We start from the raw sequence: 20,380 nt of genomic DNA, 5'->3' as shown, positions 1-20,380 counted from the left end.
TTTTCTTCTCTTCTAGCAGTTTTTTTTGTAGATTTTCCTCTCTTCTGCATATAGTTTGCATGTGTTCTAATCGTGCTGGTTTCGTAATCTCTGGAGAATTCTTAGAACAGTATTTCACAATCATTTTCTGAGCATTGCTGGTGAATTAAATAAAAATTTAGTTTCTACTGGGAATCACATAACTCTCTTGGCAGATGCCTTTCCAGGATTGATGTCTGAAATACTCCTCTGTGATACACAAAAGAGGGAGATTTAATTATTGACTCAGTCACTGAAGACTAATGACTCTCATGGATATGATGGAGTGCCTAGCAACATATTAAAGTACTTTGCTGCACACGTTAGTCTTGAATTTAGCCATATTTGTCATTTTTCCCTCAGGAATGGTCAGTTTCCTGAACGATTAAAGTACTCAGTAGCAAAGCCACTTTATAAAAAGGGAGAAAGTTATAATGTAGACAATTTTAGACCTATTTCTATGCCATCACTATTTGCTAAAGTTGATAATTTTATATCATGTAATTTTCTATCAAATGTACAGTTCAGCTTTAGAAGTTGTTTAAAAACTTAAAATGCTGTATTCTCTTTTCTCTGTGAGGTACTGGATGCGTTAAACAAAATGTTTGGAATGCTAGGCATATTTTTTGATTTAACTAAGGTGCTGGATTGTGTTGGTAACAAACTATTGCTCCACGAGTTGGACCATTACAGAGTAAGACTCAGTTTTTACAGTTTCTGACACACAATTCAACAAAATCCGGCGTTTTTATTTCACAGAATGGGCATACGATTAGTGAAACCGAACAGTTCAAATTTCTAGGTGTTTGGATGGATAGTAAACTGTTGTGGAAAGCCCACATTCAGGATCTTGTTCAAAGACTTAATGCTGCCATTTTTACTGTTCAAATGGTATCTGAAGTAAGCGATCGTTCGACAAAAATTAGTCCACTTTGCTCACTTTCACTCGCTTACGTCACATGGTATTATATTTTGGGGTAACTCTTCTCAATCTAAAAGGACATTTTTGGCTCAGAAACGGCAGTTCGGTCAATAAGTGGTTTAAGTTCCCGAACCTCTTGTTGATCCCTGTTCACTAATCTAGCTATTCTGACACTGGCCTCTTTACTGTAATTTCTTATTAACAGTATCAGCTTACTCCCAAGAATAAGCAGCTTCCACTCAGTTATTACTTGGCAGAAATCCAACCTGCTTTTGGATCACACTTCCTTGACTCTTGTGCAGAAAGGTGTGCAGTATACTGCTGCATCCATTTTCAGGTAGCTACCACAAGAATTCCGAAATCTTAGCAATAATCCATGCACTTTCAAATTGAAACTTACAAGTTGCCTCATGGGTCACTCCTCCTATTCTGTTGAGGAGTTCCTTGAAAACCTGAGCTGATTCTAATTTTTGTATTGTTGATTGCGTTTGCTTGAACTTATGGCTTGGCTTTTTTTTGGGTTCATAAATATTTTATTTTTATCTGTTGTTAGTTTTATTGTTGTAACCTCATGTACTGAAACATTGCATGACCTCATATATTTGTTTCTCAATTTGGTCCTACGGAACTCAACATGTAAATAAAATAAGTAAAAAGACCGAAGCAATGTAGAATTAGGCTGCTAGATTTTTTACCAGTAGACTTGATCATCAAGTAAGAGTTACAGAGATGTTTCGTGAAATCAAATGGGAATACATGGAAGGAAGATGATTTTTTTCATGAAATGCTGTTGAGAACATTTGAAGAACCGACATTTGAACTTCACTGCAAAACGATTCTGCAGCTGTCAGTGTACATTTTGCACAAGGTCCACAGAGTTAACAGTAATTAGGGCTCATACAAAATGCACATAGGCAATAGTTTATCCATTAATCTATTTGTAATGTTTAGTTTTAGGGTGCAAAAACATCTAAGGTCATATGTGCTTTTGTCAGAACTTCAGGACACTACACATTAATCCCCAATCGATGGGAGAGGAAAAAGCTAAAAACAGGGACATTGTAAAAGGCCTATAAAATACGCCATTGAGAAATGGTGGTCATGAACTAAAAATCAAACGGCTTTTGCCATATTGCTATGACAAACAAAAAGTAAAATATGGTCGACAGGCAACATCATTTGCTAAAACGGCCAATAACCAAGACAGCAAACACAAACGAGAATGAAAAAAAGGGGCATTGCATCAGGAAATTGTGGACTGTCAAAGGTTGAGTGCAATGAGTACAAAGTAATGGGGGAGCACCACTTAACAAATGGTGATGGCTAAAATGACAGTGCCTGATACAAACCTAACTGAACTGATTTCCTCATAGCGAGAGGGCAGAGTGGACGTCGTCCAAGCTTCTGGGAGAGGCTTAATAACCTGGAGCTCGTTCCCATGAAGGGCGGACTAGTGATGCTGTCAAAGTGACACCACCTGCTGACAGATGATAAGACAGAGATCATCGGAGGGAATGTAAGAACTAGTGGGCTGAGGTATGAGGATTGCAACCTTGACAGTAGCATTAGCGGCCTCGTTTCATGTCAGACCGATGTGATTAGGAACCCACATAAACATCACAGTGGCCCCATCAAGAGTGACGGCTTTCCTGGAGCCATTGCACTAAGGGATGGACAGTGTACAGCACACAGAGGCTTTGAAGGGCAGAGTGTCAGAGCAGACAACACAACTGAAAAGTCAGTGTCACTGTATGTACTGTGGGGCCTGATATAGGGCGAAGATCTCTGCTGTAAATACTGAGCAGTGTTCTGGAAGCTGGTACCGAAAAACGTTGGTGCCAAAGACGAAGGCACGCCCAACACCATGGGCAGTCAAGAGAGAGATCAGTGTACAAAAAGGTACAATCGTGAAGTTCCATGCGAAGGTCGTGAAACTGAAGACAATAAAGTGATGATTGTTTGAGGTGCGGGTTGCTCAACATGATGGTCAGCAGTGCCCTGACGAAAATTCGGCATGCTAATCTCACGGATGGAGACGAAGGCTGTCCCCACATGTGGAGAAGTTTATGATGTATTAAAGTCTGTCTCCCTTACAAACTAATTTAGGGATGAGGCCTGGCAGTTCACAAAATTTCACCACTCTTGTAACACAGGAATCAGTATCTGTAAGGATGGTTGGCAGATCTCCATTGAGACAGTGAGATACCGTAATATCAGTATATAGGACACGTGCTGCCAAAATATGCTAAACTGAAAGTGGCAAGTCATTAACTCCAGTGTGTGCTCCATCCTCCTGCTGGAGGAGGAAGCCATGTGTTAAAGGGCTATGTCCGATGCACAGTCTGATAAGCAGACCCTCCTTCCAGCGGTGAGGCTGACATGAAGTCTACCATGCCTGTGTGAACGATTTGAGTGACTGCAGTTTGTTTTCTGTCCCCTGCAATTATTCAGTCTTCCACTGACACACAGTGCATCTGTCAGAAAATGAGATGATGGTGTGCAATGGGATGGGACATTTATGGACAGCACCATCCCGACATGCTTCCTTGGCTTTGTCAGCCATGTCCTTTCTGTGTATCCCGAAGTAGCCAGGTACTCAGCAAAAGATCACTTCCTTGCCACAATGCTGGAACCATCGAAAGGAGTCATGTATGAGCTGAATCAGCTGGTCTACTGGATACATTTGGTCAAGTTCTTGCAGTGCACTAAGCGAGTCAGAACAGACAAGAAACCTTGTATGGTGATGTCTGTGAACCCTGTCCAGTTTCATCAGAATGCCATATGATTCTGCATCATAATTTGTAAATTGTTCTGGAAGATGCGCTTTAAAAACCCTATCTAGGAAAACAGCAGAAAAACAGAGGACATTCTCTTGCTGGGATCTATCTGTATAAACAATGATACAAGGGGAAAAGGTTGAGTTTACTCCAATTAATATAATTGTAAATTGAATTTTTACTCATGTATACTTAAAATGGACGAAAACAAAGTTGTAAAAACAATCTGGAGTAAAAATTTTTTTTTACTGTGTCAAGCTGAAAGTCTCTTTGGGTCTCTGCAGACCCCAAGGCAGAAATGCGTTATCCCTGGCTGTGTATTTTGATGCCTGATAGATCCAGATACTTGATACAGCCTGTATCACATATCCCAAATGGCTTGGTCACATGGGGCTGACTCCTGAAACAGCTGTTCAAACCACTTAGGACGTTGCTCAATGAAACAGGCCCATGGAGAACTGCAATACATAGCAAATTCATCAACAAAAAGGGAGCTGGAGATGCCCCTCAGGAGATAGGCCATAATAGGATTAATGGCGATAGCAAAGAGGCTGACGCTCAGGACAGAAGCCATGAGGCATACCGTTTTCCTGGAGAAAGGTGCCTGACAAGGCAGAACCCACAAATACCTTGAAAACTCATGTCTTTTAAGAATTCCTGAAAGAAATAGGGCAAGCGCATGGAAGACCCATGTATAGAGAGTACAGAGGATACCAGTGCTCCAGCACGCGCTGCAGGCTTTCTCCAAATCGAAAAACATGGCCAGTCTGGTATTTCCGCAGATAACCATTCATGACATGGGTTGACAAAGTGGTGAGATGATCAACTGCAGAACAGCGTGCTTGAAATCCACACTGGGCAGTGGTTAGTAAATTGCAAGACTCAAGCCACCATAGCAGCTCGGCATGAATCATACATTCCATCACATTGCAAACACAGCTGGTTAGAGAAATCGGGTGGTAACTAGAAGGGAGGTGTTTGTCCTTACCAGGCTTAGGGGTGGGTATGACAATGACTTCACGCCACTGTCTGGAAAACATGCCCTCTGCCCAGATGTGGTTGTATGTATGAAGCAGGAAGTGTTTGCCTGCAAGGAAAAGGTGCTCGAACATCCGGATGTTAACATTATCTGGCTCTTGGGCGGAGGATCTGGATGAACCAACCATGATCTAGCTCCCTCATAGTAAAGGCAGAATTTTAGCACTCAGGATTCTGAGAAGAGAAGGGTTTCACCCAAGCCGCCTCCACTCATTTCTGAGAGTACCCCTGGAAGGTTGATTGCATTAAAGGCGGGAGAAGGGACCAAACTACCAGGTCATTGGTCCCTTGTTTATAATAAAACAATGACACAAGTGTGAGAATAAAACGGACAAAACATATATCACAAAACGGAAAGAAAGGAAAAGTCATAAGAATGAAGGGAAGGCAAGGAACATGAAGAGGACAAGAAAACAACAGAGAGACGCTAGAAACAGAAGAGAGTAAAACATGAAACCAGATTACAGTGGCTGGCCAACCACGAGAATAAAAAGGGAAATCCAGCTACTCTGCAACACATTAAAACCTCCACCCTAAAAGCACTAGGGTGGATGACACACAGGGACAAAGGACATGTGCTAAAACCTACAAAGTAGTATAAAACTCTCAGAGATAAAACGTAAGACTAAAGTGGAGGCATTGTTGCCCAACACTGAAGGCAGGGTGCTGGGAAATATAGAAGTCCACTGCAGAGCGGTTAAAAGTTGGTAGTCCAGCACGAGGTGGATGACTGTCATTTGGGAGCCACAGCAATACTCAGGTGGGACCTCGCAATGGAGTAGGGAACCATGCGTTAGCCATATATGGCAGAGGACAACTGATTCCCTGCGAAGGGCCTGCATGGAAGACTTTCGCACATTAGTAGTCTCCTTAATGACACGCAGTTTGTCATGCATGCTGTTATGCCATTCCATCTCTCAAAGCCGGAAAACCCTGTGGTGTAAGACAGAATAACCTTCGGAGATGCCGATTTCCAGAAGCAGTTTCCGCATTGCCTGCTTGGCCAGCCTGTTGGCAAGTTCGTTGCTAGGGTTTCCGACGTGTCCTGGGGTCCACACAAACACCACAGAACGCCGGGACTGTTGTAGGGCAGAGATGGACTCCTGAAAGGACGCTACCAGAGAGTGGCGAGGGTAGCACTGGTCGATAGCTTGTAGGCTGTGCAATGAATCAGTACACAGGAGAAATGACTCGCCACGGCATGTGCGGATGTACTCAAGAGTGCGAGATATGGCCGCCAGGTCTGCAGTGATATCACTGCAGCCAACTGGCAAGGAGTGCTGCTCAATATGTCCTCCATGAACATACACAAAGCCTACGTGACCATCAGCCAATGAGCCGTTGGTGTAAACCACTTCGGAGCCCTGGAACACACCAAGAATCGAGAGGAAGTGACAGCGGAGAGCGGCGAGGTTAACGGTGTTGTTTGGGCAATGCAAAAGGTACAGATGAAGCTGCAGCCAAGGCACACACTATGGAGGCTTATGCGAACAGACCGCATGTAGAGGTGGTAAAGGGAAGGACTCCAGTTCAGAGAGAAGGGACCACACTAACTGCAATCGTTAGCCCCGATCTCAGCCACCGATGTGGGAGATGGACTGCCATGGGCAGGAAAAGGAGAAGGTAATTTGGATGCTCAGTGGAACTATGAATGTGTGCTGCGTGACTGGTGAGCAGTTGCGCCTGTCTGATTTGCGATGGAGGGACACCAACCTCCACCAATATGCTGGTCACTGGACTTGTCCTAAAAGCTCCTGTCGCTAATCGAACTCGACAGTGGTGCACAGGGTGGAGTGAAAATGGAATGCTGAAGGTGCTGCCAAACCATAAACCACACTCTCATAGTCAATTCAGGATTGAACAAGGGTTCTGTAGAGCTGCAGCAGAGTACAGTGGTCTGTACCTCAATTGGTGTTGCTCAGGCAACGAAGAACATTGGGGTGCTGCCGGCACTTCTGCTTAAGCTGACGAAGATGAGGGAGCCAAAACATTCGAGCACTGAAAACCAGTCATAAGAATAGATGTGCCTCCACTACAGTGAGTGGATCATCATTAAGGTAAAGTGCGGGATCCGGATGAACGGTAGAAACTGACAAAGTTCATGACGCACGACAGCAACAACAGTTCTGGAGCAGCAGTACGAAATGTAGAATTCGTCTGCATACAGAGAAGCTGAGATGGACGGCCCGACAACTGCTGCTAGATGGTTAATGGCCGCTAACACTAGACACACATTCAATACAGAGCTCTGTGGGACTCCATACTCCTGGATATGGATGGAACTATGGAAGTCACCAACTTGGACATGGTAAGTACGGAGTGACAGCAAGTTTTGGATACTAATAGGGTGAGGTCCCTGGATATCCCACTCATACAATGTGGCAAGGGTATGATGTTAGGACATCATGTCGTATGCTTTATGTAAGTCAAAACAGACAGCAATCAGGTGCTGCCGTCTGGGAAAGGCTGTTCGGATGGCAAGACTCTATGGACACAAGATTATCAGTGGTAGAGCAATCCTGGCGGAAGCCGCCCTGACATGGAGCCAGCAAGCCACCAAACTCCAAGACCCAACCCAACTGCCGACATACCATACATTCCAGCAGCTTATAAAGAACATTGGTGAGGCTTATGGGCCAATAGCTATCCATATCCAGCAGGTATTTACCAGGTTTGAGCACAGGAATGATCGTGCTCTCCCGCCATTGCGATGGAATGACGCCATCGCACCAGATCCCGTTGAAGGCGACGAGAAGATGTCGCTTGTAGTCAAATGAGAGATGTTTCATCATCTGACTGTGGATGCTATCAGGTGTAGGAGCTGTGTCAGGGCAATATTCAAGGACACTGAGGAGTTCCCACTCTGTAAATGGGGCGTTACAGGATTCAATGCATTGTGTAGTGAATGAGAGGACGTTCCCTTCCAGCCACCGTTTGAGTGTGCAAAAGGCTGTGGGGTAATTTTGCGACGCTGAGGCTCAAGCAATGTGCTCGGCAATCTCATTTGTGTCGGTACATAAGCCGCCATTTATAGTAACACCAGGGACAGCTGTTGGGACCTGGTATCCAAAAAGACGTTTGATCTTTGCCCAGACTTGGGAAGGTGACGTATGGCACCAAATGGTGGAGACATATCTCTCCCAACTTGACTTCTTCTGTTGTTTGATAAAGTAGTGAACACGGGCACAAAGCCATTTAAAGGCTATGAGGTGCTCCAGCGAAGGATGCCACTTATGCCGCTAGAGAGCTCACCAACACTCCTTAATTGCTTCAGCAACTTCTGGCAACCACCAAGGAACTATCTTAGGCCTCGGGCACCCTGAAGAGTGAGGGAGTGTGTTTTCTGCCCCAGAAACAATTGTGCTAGTCACTTGCTCAACCACCACATCAATGTTACTGTGTAGGGGAGATTGAGCGGTGACAGCAGAGATGAAAATTCCTCAGTCCGCCTTTTTTAAAGCCCATCTGGGCAGGCGTCCTCGAGCCTGTCACTGGGGCAGTGACAGGAAGATGGGGAAGTGGTCACCACCACACAGGTTGTCATGTGCTCTCCAGTGGATTGATGGGAGAAGTCCTGGGCTGCAAACTGATAAATCAATGGCCAAGTAACTACCATGAGCCAACCTGAAATATGTGGCAGCCCCAGTATTTAAGAGGCAGAGATCAAATTGTGACAGTCAAGTTTCAACATCTCTGCCTCGGCCAGTAAGCATGGTATACCACCCCCCAAGGGGTTGTGAGGATTAAAATGTCCCAGAAGTAGGAAAGCTTTAAGGAGTTGGTCAATCAGTGCAGCTAATACATTCAGGGGTACTGCACCATCTGGAGGAAGATATACATTGCAGACACTTATTTCCTGCATCATTGTCATTCTTCACAGCTTCAAGAGGGGTTTGAAGGGGCACATGTTCAATACAGACCGAGTTTAGGACATAGACGCAAACTCCACCTGGCACTCGATTGTAATCGCTACTGTTATTGTACTACCCCTTATAGCTGTGGAGGGCAGGGATCTGCATTGCTGGGAACCAGGTTTCCTGGAGGGCAATGCAGATATCAGGTGTAAAGCTTAACAGCTGCCGTAGTTGAGCCAGGCGATGGAAAAAACCACTGTAATTCCACTGGACGATGACATCGTGAGACTGGGAATGCATGGAACATTCAATGAGGCAGTTTACACCTCAGAGTCACCCGTTTATTGCCTGAGCAGTCTATATCCATTGTGTCTGAGGTTTTGGCGAGATCAAAGTCCTCAGTGGACACCAAAATCTCCACCCCATCCTCAGCTCGTAGGTAGCGGTGGCGTTGCTCCCAAAGTAGGTGGTGCGAGAGCAACAGGGGGGGGGGGGGGGGGGGGGGAGGAGGGGGAAACACCCCCCTGCCACACAGATGGCAGGTGTAGTCTTATGGTGGAGCTGACGGTGCCAAAACTGTTGTTGCGGCAGCGTAAGACACTGTCATACACACAGGATGCAGGCGTTCAAATTTCCTCTTACCCTCAGTGTACGTCAGTCAGCCCAGGGTCTTGTACCCCTTGATTTTTTCATTCTTTCTGGAGAATCCTGCAGTCGGGCAAGCAAGGCGAATAGTGCTCTCCGCAGCTGACACAGATGGGAGGCGGGGCACATGGATTATTGGGATGTGATGGGCATCCGCAACCTCGGCATGTGATGCTGGAAGCGCAGCGGGATGACATATGGCTGAACTTCCAGCACTTAAAGCACCGCATCGACGGAGGGTTATAGGGCTTTACATCTCGCCGGTGGACCATCACCTTGACCTTCTTGGGCAATGTATCACCCTCCAAGGCCAAGATGAAGGCACCGGTGGCAACCTTATTATCCTTCAGACCCCTGTGGACATTCTGGACGAAATGTACACCTCGCCACTCTATATTGGCTCATCCTCAGACTGCAAAAGGTCTCTGTGAAATACGATATCCTAGACCATATTTCAGCTCTTATGGGGCGTGATGGTTACAGAAACATGCTGCAGCTTGTCACAAGTGAGTAACTCCTGTGACTGAGCAGAGGACGCTGTTTTGATCAAGAGTGACCCAGATCTCATTTTAGACAAGCCCTCCACCTCCCCGAATGTGTCCTCTAAATGCTCAACAAAAAAACTAAGGCTTCATTGCCATGAAAGATTCCCCCATCAGCTCTCTAACATACTAGGTACCAGGGCAATAAGATCTGCTGCCATCCTTAGCCTGATGTTCCTCCCATGGTGTGGCCAGGAAGGGAATGATTTGGGATCGTACATCTGTACGTTGAATTGTACTCGTGATTGCTTAGAGACTGCTGGTGTTTCACCACCAGCAGGAGATGATGGACTACACTTCATCACGTGTTATCTGCCCTGATGTCACTCGCTCCAACCAGCAGCCCTCCCCACGGGTGCCACCCAGCCGCAGCAAAGACCACCTGGCAGGATGGCCATTGCCGGAAGTCTTGATGCCCCAGGGCATACATGGGGAGTTAACGGTGCAGGCATCAGCAGAGCGATCCCTGTGTGGTCCGGGACTACAACCAACAGAGTACATGGTGGCCCCACCACATCGGACTGGCTACCATGTTAGATATCAGGTCCAAAGAAGCCCATGGTCACCATTGACGCAGAAATCGACACTGCATAGTGCATGGTGGAAAATGCACGAAGGAAGGTGTCCTCGCCCAATGGATGGAGAATGGGCAGGATTGCAATGTGACGATGAGAAAGTTGGCGAAAGATCTAAATGCATGACGGACACGATGCGCCTTGTAGTGCGCACTACCCCAATTGGCTCACTCTTTGGGAAAATGTTGAATAATGGAGGTCAAACCCTACAGGAGACCATCAGATAAAGGCCGAAACGTGTGAACCTCCATTTAGTCGCCTCGTATGACAGGCAGGAATACCGTATTTACTCAAATTTAAGCCGCACTCGAATCTAAGCCGCGCCTGAAAAATAAGTCTCGAAATCGAGGAAAAAAATATTTTCCCGAATCTAAAGTTGGTCCATTTTAATACGAGACAATTTAGGTCAAATGGTGGTGCTGGTTAGTGTCTAACGCCCTGTCGACAACGAGGTCATTAGAGAAGGAGCGAAAGCTCGGGTTAGGGAAGGATTTGGAAGGAAATCGGCTGTGCCCTTTCAAAGGAACCATCCCGGCATTTGCCTGAAACGCTTTAGGGAAATCACGGAAAACCTAAATCAGGATGGCTGGAGACGGGATTGAACCGTCGTCCTCCCGAATGAGAGGCCAGTGTGCTAACCACTGCGCCACCTCGCTCGGTAGGTCAAATGAATGACGATACAGCTATAGTAGTTTGGTTCGAGTCATAAGCATAGCAGTTAAGCTTTACCAGGTAGCTGTTGCTATGCATCGGGCACTCCGTCCGTATTTATACGGGTACCCTTCCTTTTTCACATGCTTCGCCTAGTTTGAATTGATTGTTTATTTTTCTTTGATCTGGTAAGTGCCGTTCTCTTTGTTGTATGTGTTAACGTCACTCAAAGCTGAAAATGCATTACTGTACTGTCATGCTGTTTGCCGCATTCTGATAATGAGTTTTTACAACCTGTCGCCGCTCGCGGCATGGCTTGCTTTTGTGCACGCTACCACTGCTTACAATAAAAAGAAAAAAGAGAGGAATCATCTTATTGGCGAAACAATGTCAAGAGACTGCTATTTGTTGTTACTTACACTGCTGCTTTCTTTGATAATGATCAACAAGAACCAAATAATACACTGCGTATGATAGAAGATGTTCTAAACAACAGTTTAGCGAAAAAAAAATTCCATTTGAAAATCTTTGCAGACGCCTCTTTAGTACATTACATTCTCCACAGAAATTAGTCATCTTAGATTTAAAAATCTAATCAATTGCCGTGCTCCATTTCTGACTGTATCACTATTCAGCAAAAGAATAATACGAATATAAACATGACATGATATGATATTCAAAATATCCACTGGTGTACTGCCGGTCTAGTGTCCAATGGGCACAATATTTCGGCGATCATTTTTTTTTTTTTGACATAGTAACAATGAGGTCTCCCTCTGATTGCCAGTCAGAGCCCGAGGAACAAACTTGGGAACTACCCTTTTCATTCCCACATCTTCCATTAAAATTTGCTGAACTGAGCTCCAAGATAATCCTCTAATCTCTGACAGTTGATCAATTGTCTGGACACACTGTGAGCACAAGCTCTCTAATTTTATTTCAATATTATTGTTGATTTGACAGTTGATGGATGTCCAGAAAGAGGATTATCGACAATTAACATGTCACTGTTTTTAAAATCCAGCCAATCACTCGCACACTTGGAAGCTTGTTTTCAACATTAAAACAGTATCAGAAACATTTTTACAGAGTAGAAAGCAAAGTTTCACAGTTGCACAAAGTTCACTTCAACTTACCATAAAAAATGAAACAAGAAAAAAAAGTGCTAGCAAAAACGATTACGGCAGATGAACAGAACACACCAGGTCAACAACACGGGTGGCAACGAACTGGCAGCTAGTTGCACTATTCATCACTAGTGGCAGAAATGCTCACAACCCAAGCTTTGCTGATCACAGTGTTATTCTGTTTTTTCTGGGTACCCCTCATAACTGTATGCACCAATAAATTTTTTAATTTTTCAAGTACTGACAATGGTTATGAATTACTTCACATGAGCTTGATGGACTAGACACTTTTATTCACTCATAAGCTAAATGCAATAATTTGAGCATTCACTTTCTACTCTGTTGCTCCTCCTGCAACTGACCATATCATTGTTCTGTGAGCTCCCTCCTTTTGATGTAATGCAATTTGTAACCTGTCTGACATTCTCCAGCACTTTCCAGTATAGTTTGTAATGATATTCTCTAACTGGGCTGTGATTATTGTGCAGCTCTCCATTCTCCTATTTGATACTCTAATGCTATTAGTTGCCAACACTTGTTTGCCAGATTTTAATGGAAAATAGCTATCAAAAGAAGTGATTACAGTTTACAGAAATATTCCATGTTCATAACTTAAATATGTTCACTGAAGAGTACTTTATGTGTGCACTTTGAGATTTGCTTCAAATGTATGCATTGCAGGAGGACCCACATACTAAATAGATGTCAACTCGAGCACCTTTCAGCCTGCTAGTTTCCAGATTTATTTTATTCGGCTAGCAGTTTCGGCAATTTACTACACTATCTTTAGGCCACTGACTGACGCACTAAGATTCCACCCCAGTTCTGGTAGAAACAGGGGCCAGTATTCAAATACTGGTATCTGTAAATTTCTGCTTGCTACAGCGATCACTACAACCATCATCTACTAACTCAGGTCCTGAACATAGCATAATAAATTGCTGAAACTAGTAGCCAAATTAAATAAGTTTGGAAACTAGGTGGCTGACATCCTGTATCGAACAGCTGAGTCCCACAACCATCCATAAAAGGATGGACACACACACACACACACACACACACACACACACACACACACACACACACACACTTTATTTGAGGTAGTTACCCAATGATAATACCTGCCACAAAATTTCATTTAATAAATTACACAATTTAGATAGAACTTCAGATAATGTGAGTTCTGGAGTAATAGCAATTTATCAAAGTAAATGATGTAGGCAGCATATCACGAGAGGAACTAATACCACATGACAATTTTCTAAACAGCATACAATGAATATTTAGAACAAATAAATTAATAAATAAGACATGGATGAAGACACACACAATTAAAATTAATTCATTGTCATTACTACAAATTACTTTTGAAACCACCTACAGTATGTACAAAATGTGTCTATATCAACACAAAAAGTGTTATCACAAACACATCACACTTTTGTACTACAATTTTAAGACAATGATATTATTAAGAAATGTGCTTCTATAGGTGAAACAGTGTTTAATTATTGTCTTTCTTCTTTCTGCATACAAAAATAAATTCTTTAATTACAAAACACAATTTTACATGTAAATATGTACATAATGCCCGGGGTCTATCCGAACAACACATGCTGGACAAGGCACTGTCTCGACTGCTGACAGATGCAAGTGTTTAAAATAGGAGGAGGAGGAGGAGGAGGAGGAGGAGGAGGAGCAGCCTGTTTTCATTTATTGTCATAAAATAGTTAAAAGTCAGTAACATAATATAGTATTATTGAACATTGGCTTTCACTGTTCTTGCACAGTAGTCATCCAATTTTTGTTAAGGCTTAATTTAATATCTTAGGTCACTGTTGATGTTTATGTAGGTAGCTTCATATATAAAATCTTTACACAAAAATTCTTTGGCTTTTTTGTACAACCACTCAGATAGCAGCCTTGTTTTGGCCATTAGTAAGAGCGAAACAACCGTAATACTGAGGACAAATAAGGCACGGCTAATATCCTTAAATACCCATAGTATAAATTTAGTTTGAAGAACTGCCACTGTCTGCATAATTTAATATGCAATTTTTTCACTCTTGATGAACATCTGTTCACTTTATCTGTATAAACTCTATTTATACAGCACCTCCACATCACAAAGAGCGACCCACGCCTGCAAAATAAACATAGGCTGTAAAATACATTATTTGCACAATGAAACACATTGAAAAATATTTAAGGAGAGATGTGTAAGTCCACAATGGATCAGTATTGTCGTGTGGGTCTAGTATTTAACCCCCCCCCCCCCCCCCCCCACCTCCATCATGAACTATGCACTGTCATTTTTGAGTGGTGTTAACATAAATGAACAATGACTGTATATCAAGTTTCAGTAGTATTCACAAGTCTACACAAAATTCCTACGAATGTTGATTGTATCACCAAACGAGGCTGAAAGGACTTCAGAAGAGGCAAAAGTGTCAGCAGCAATATACGTGTCATTCGCATTACATCAAGGAAATTGAAATTCATATTTTCTCTTTTTCAATTTATATCTAATGTGCAGTCAATTAAAAAATGTATCTTCAACAAAAACACAGACTTCAAATACACCCATAATCCTTTGTGCATTTATTTTGTTTTTAGACTCTCAATATACTCTTAATAACATGAAACTGTAGCCATAAATCTCAGAAGCTGGTTATTATACACCCACTACACAGGGTGGTCAGAAAGAACCTAGAAAGCTTTTAACCGTGTTGCAGGATAGGTTATGTTGTTTGGTTTGTGGGGTACTCAACTGCGTAGTTATCAGTGCCGTACAAAGTCCCAATCTTGCCACATTCACAAATGATGAGGGCCACACAAACACTCACTCCCCGGGCAGAAAATATACCAAACCCAGCGGCGGCTTGAACCTGGGACCCCATGATCGAGAGGCAACAATGCCAGCCATTAGATCATGAGCTGCAGGCAGGATAGGTTATGATGTCTATTCAATTGTGTGTGCCAGTTACATAAGAGTGGCACTAGTAGTACCATTATGAGCATGGATATCAGGTTTGCTTTAAATGTACTCTGTAACAGTTGTGAGTGTTCACCTTTGAGATTGGATATGGTGAGTTGACGTTAGTTAAAAATGCCTTTATGGTGCCACACGTGCCAGTATCAACACCATACTGAGTTTGAAAGAGGTTGTGTAATAGTGCTACGAGAAGCTGGATGTTTTTTCTGTGATATTGCAGGAAGATTTAGCAGGAACGCAGCCACTGTACAACACTACTGGCAGTGGTGGTTACGAGAATGTACAGTCGCAAGATGGGGGTCTGGACAACCATGTGGCACTACTTATAGGGAAGACCGACCAATGTGTATGGCTTATAGCTCTGGCGAATCCTAATGCATATGCAACAGCATATTGGAGCTGCAGTTGGCACCACAGTGACAATGAACTATTACAAACCGATTACTTCAAGGACAGCTCCAAGCCAGTCACCCTGTAGCGTGCATTCCACTGACCCCAAACCACCTCCATTTGTGGCTTCAGTGGTGTCAAGCAATAACTCATTGGAAAGCAGGGTGGATGTCTGCTGCGATTTCTGATGAAAACTGGTTCCGCTTCTGTGCCAGTAATGGTCATGTGTTGGTTAGGAGGAGACCAATTAAAAACCTGTAACCAACCTGTTTGCATGCTAGACACAATGGACCTACACCTGGAGTTAGTGTCTGGAGGGGTGCGAGTCGTATGACAGCAGGAGCAATTTTGTAGTTATCAAATGCTTCGTAACTGCAAATTTATTTGTCAATCTAGTAATTCAACCTGATGAGCTGCAATTCCTATCACTATTCCACAGGGTGTTTTCCAACAGGAAACTTGCCCACATACCGCTGTTGTAACCGAAGATCCTCTACAAAGGCTCGGCATATTTCCTTGGTCTACTTCATCACCAGATTTGTCTCCCATCATGCACATATGGTAATTCATTTGACAATAACTCCAGACTCATCCACAAACAGCATTACCTTCCCTGCACTGACCGACCAAATGCAAAGGCATGGAACTCCATCCCACAAACTGACATGCAGCACTTTTACAACACAATGCACACATATTTGCATGCTTGCATTCTAATAATGTATCAACATTTCACATTTGCAATTGCTTATCTCACACTTACTTTAACTTGTGTTCTTTCGATGTTAGAAGTATGTTACCTAGATAAATTATTCCAAAAATTGCTTTACAGTACATTAATTATTCTTTGATGTTGCAGTGTTTCCCTGTCAGTGTAATGTTAAGAAGAAAAATTAGGTACGTTGACTTGTTTCTGAGTTAATTAGCACTGAAAGTGGTCAGCCTGTCCCGTGTGCAAATTCAGGGGGCCTGCCGAACACAATCTGTGTCATTTGTTTTCATAGCGTAGATTATGGTGCACCAGACTGCTCAGCCTTTGGCTCAGGTTCAATCTTTACTACCATCCCATGTCCAATTTTTGTATTGCTCTTGTTAGGTTTTGGGAAACTGAACAAAGCACACTTTCGTGACACTGCCTCTGGCTGGCCACTTGAACTTGCATGCCCAACAGCCTTATTGGTGGACTTCAATTTCAACTGACTTGGAAATGGTGCAACATAGTTTTTTTTTTAAAAAATATTTTTCAGATCAATCTACACTACAACACACTTACAAGCTTTTCAGACTGTGAAAGCACATTACAGAGACAGCTATCTTCAAATCCAGTAGATAACTATAGCAAAGAAAATCAAATTAAATTAGTAGCAATGCAACGCAATAAGTAGACAAAAAAATGGCAACTACTTCAACTGCCGAGGATATCAGTAGTCAGATACGTAATGGCAGTCTACAGGATGTCTGCAGACTTGTACCTACATGCACTGATCACAATTAGGACTGCTCAGCTCAGCTCCTGATCGAAAAGTTATGTTCGTTAAGTATTGCTATTATAAACAATTATATTCACAAGAAATTATGTTAAGCTTTTTGTTTAAACTCTTGGGGTGCTATCCATTACTGTGTTTGGAACTATCAGCAGAACTCCAGTGCGATTTCATATATTTTCTGTAGTGAAAATAGGTCTCTCACTATTGCAATTGTCGCGTAAAAAAAAGTCGTGAAGATTTTCTGTAGCACTCTTGGGGAGATATTCAGAAGTGTGTTTACAATTTTATTTTCACCAATTGGCAAATAATATTTTTGCAACTTTAAAATTTTATGAGTTACCGGTGTTTTCTTCAGGAAATTCTGCAGAACTATTCAAATTTTGCACATAAAACTATTGAACACTTGATAGAAGCGCATTTTCAGAAAGTGTGTGTGCATGCAAATACAGGTGTGTGTGTGTGAGAGAGAGAGAGAGAGAGAGAGAGAGAGAGAGAGAGAGAGAGAGAGAGAGAGACCGCGTCTCTTTTAAACACCGACAGTCAGATGGGTGAAATGAAGAATGGAATATCCACATTTGTAATCAAGATTGCATCTGATATTACATCACAACTAATGTTCATTATTAGAATCCAATTATTCGAGCTGATGTGCATGGGATAGACAGAAGCTGTGGGGAATTACTACCCCTTTTCTCTTCTGGTGGTGGTCTCTAAACATTTGAAAAACATGCTGCAAAACAAATCTAAAAATTTGTTACAAAAAATGATGTAACTTTTAAAAACTGGGCTTCCAATAAAGCACACACACTGGATATGCGACCAGTTAAATTATACGAAGGTAACTTTAATATTAGGTATCAGTGAAAAGGTCAGAGGAATATTATGAGATCTGACAAACGTGTTAATTCAGTGAATCAAATTACATAAACATGGAATTAGGGACAGTGTTTTACAGTGGTTCAGCTTACCCTTAATAGAATAGAAACAGGATAACAACACTGAACTGAAGCACTTACTTCTGACGGGAGAACTTTTCCCAAGAAGTCCTACTTGACTGAGTGTTAGGGTATCTGCTTGTTCCTGTTCTCTATAAATCATTTACTACTTACTATTGTTGCTCATTCCACCTTATATTATGTTTATAATGGGTGGATGATCAGTAAATAAGTGCCAGAAAAAATTCCAGGAAGCGTTAAAATTCTTCAAAAACTCTAATCCTCATTCAATCCAACTGGACACTCTGAGCGTAAAAATAACACAAATGATGCAATTTGAAACTAAAACATCCAAACTGAGTAACATAAAGACAACTTGCAATAATCAAGAGATCACAGAAGCAACTCCACAAACTCTAGGGCAACCAATATTTGACCATAACTTCACAGGAGACTATCAACATTTGACCATAATTTTAAGGGAGGTTTAAAGGAGATACACCCACAATAAATTTTCAACAGAAGTATGTCATATGTTCTGGGAATGGGTGACAATGAAGATGCAAGTATGAATACACTAGCCTAGCCTATTTTGTTACTTTTACTCTATTACATCATATGGTATCATGTATCAGGATAACTCCACAAACTGAGAGAAAGTTTTTTAAAGTACAAAAATGTGTAATAAGACCCATTTGTAGTGTAAATTCAGAAATAAGTGTTACACTCAAGTATTTTAAATGTATATGTTATGTTTTCCAACATGTTCCACATCTACAAGGTTCCCTCAGTTTTGGGTTAATGAAATGAAAAATGAATATAACTAATTAAAACAATTTTCTTGCTCACTGCATACAATACACGAATATAATCAGAAAAAAAACATTAACAAATTTGCCCATATACAGTGTGTGTACCCTACATGCACTTATTTATAGAAGCTGCAGAAGTCTACAATTTTTTCTCTGCCTGTGTATATTTAAGAAACTCTTTGAAATTATAATCAAAATTCATTTAAATCAATAAGTTTGAAGCTGCTGCTGTTTCTCTGATCTGTCCATAAGACAAAAAATCTTTTGAAGTGTTGCACAATGATGTTACATTGGAGAGCCAATTTAGATATAAATAATTCAAGTGTATTTAAACATGAATGTGTCTATAATCCTCTTTCACAAAGGCTTGTTACTTCTGTGTGTTATTTGTACCAGAGCTGATTAGTACAAACCAACCAAGACATTACTGACTGAGAAACAAGTAAACATTTCCCCTCTTGCACTCCTTCTAGATACATTGATTGTCATTCTCTCTCTGCTTCTCCAATTCCCTTGAACCAAGCAACCTCTTCACATTAAAGCATGAATGGAAAATGGACTATATATCGACAATATTATCAATTATTATATGAAAAGTTTGAGATCTAGTGAACACTGAACTTTAGCTATTGATAATACTTCATAGGATAATATTTATAACTGTGGTCACTGATGAAATATATAGGACAAACAAGCAGTCAACAATGGAGAATTAAAAAAAATAATGGTATAATATGGGAGATCCTGGAAAATACAGGAGAGTTGGTCACCCTAAAATACTCTTATGTTTGGGCATGGAGTATTCAACAGCATGAAGTAAGTTAAAATTTTTTTCTGTGATGCCGTAACTCTGCTGTAAACAGAAAGATTCAAGAACAATACAATAAAATAAATTTAATGTACACAGAAGGCAAGGTTAGTATTATCAATTTTTTGATAGTGGAAGTGATGTCCTTTGTTTGTAGACACATATCATCTAAATTATTTTTCTTCTACTTTTTTTTTCTACAGCACTTCTAGTTGCACAGCATTTGTTGATTCCTTGTCTTCATGTTCTGATGAAGTACACACTGCATATTCATTTAGCATATTAATTATTTGCTAAGCTGTCTCTGTGTGCCTTCCAATTTAAATTTTGTTTTGATTTACTCTTTACTTTCCATGCATGTTTGATGAAATTCAGAGGCTCCAGAATGATTATATTAAGGTAGTGGTTCCCAACCTTAATAAGACTATTATCCCCGAATAGGTAAGATATCAGTGACTACGCTCCAAAAAAAATTTGTTATCTAACTACAGTTTATAACAGAAAAGAATAACACATTTTAAAACGATGAGCAATTTGTAATGTCTAGTTGGCATTCCACCAAATACTAGTGTAACTGCCATGTTTGTAGATATTATTTTAAAATAGAAATAATAAGTCCATGACTTTACAAGTGCTCATTTCGAACAATCTTTATTACAACCCCTTTAATTATGGAACAGACTTTAAAATGCTGTAAGGTTGCTTAAAAATGGGCACTTTGTGAATTAGTTTATTGTTTGTCAAGATGTGTTTCGGGATTATCCCCTCATCTGATAACCTGATGAAAAAACAACATTTCTTTCT

The 20,380-nt window shown here is 41.7% G+C and overlaps 1 protein-coding gene across 1 annotated transcript in view; it reads right to left on the bottom strand.

Annotated features, from left to right (window-relative positions):
• Positions 1-13,633: 13,633 nt before the first annotated feature.
• Positions 13,634-20,380, bottom strand: part of LOC126298854 (aarF domain-containing kinase 1) — a 123,042-nt gene continuing 116,295 nt past the window's right edge. The window contains exon 8 of the mRNA XM_049990362.1: positions 13,634-14,292. Within this exon, the coding sequence (XP_049846319.1) occupies positions 14,085-14,292 (208 nt within the window). The 3' untranslated portion in view covers positions 13,634-14,084. The remainder of the gene's footprint in view (positions 14,293-20,380) is intronic.

The sequence above is a fragment of the Schistocerca gregaria genome, chromosome X, assembly GCF_023897955.1.
Source record: "Schistocerca gregaria isolate iqSchGreg1 chromosome X, iqSchGreg1.2, whole genome shotgun sequence".
NCBI lineage: Eukaryota > Metazoa > Arthropoda > Insecta > Orthoptera > Acrididae > Schistocerca > Schistocerca gregaria.
This window is presented reverse-complemented; position numbering and strand designations above follow the sequence as displayed.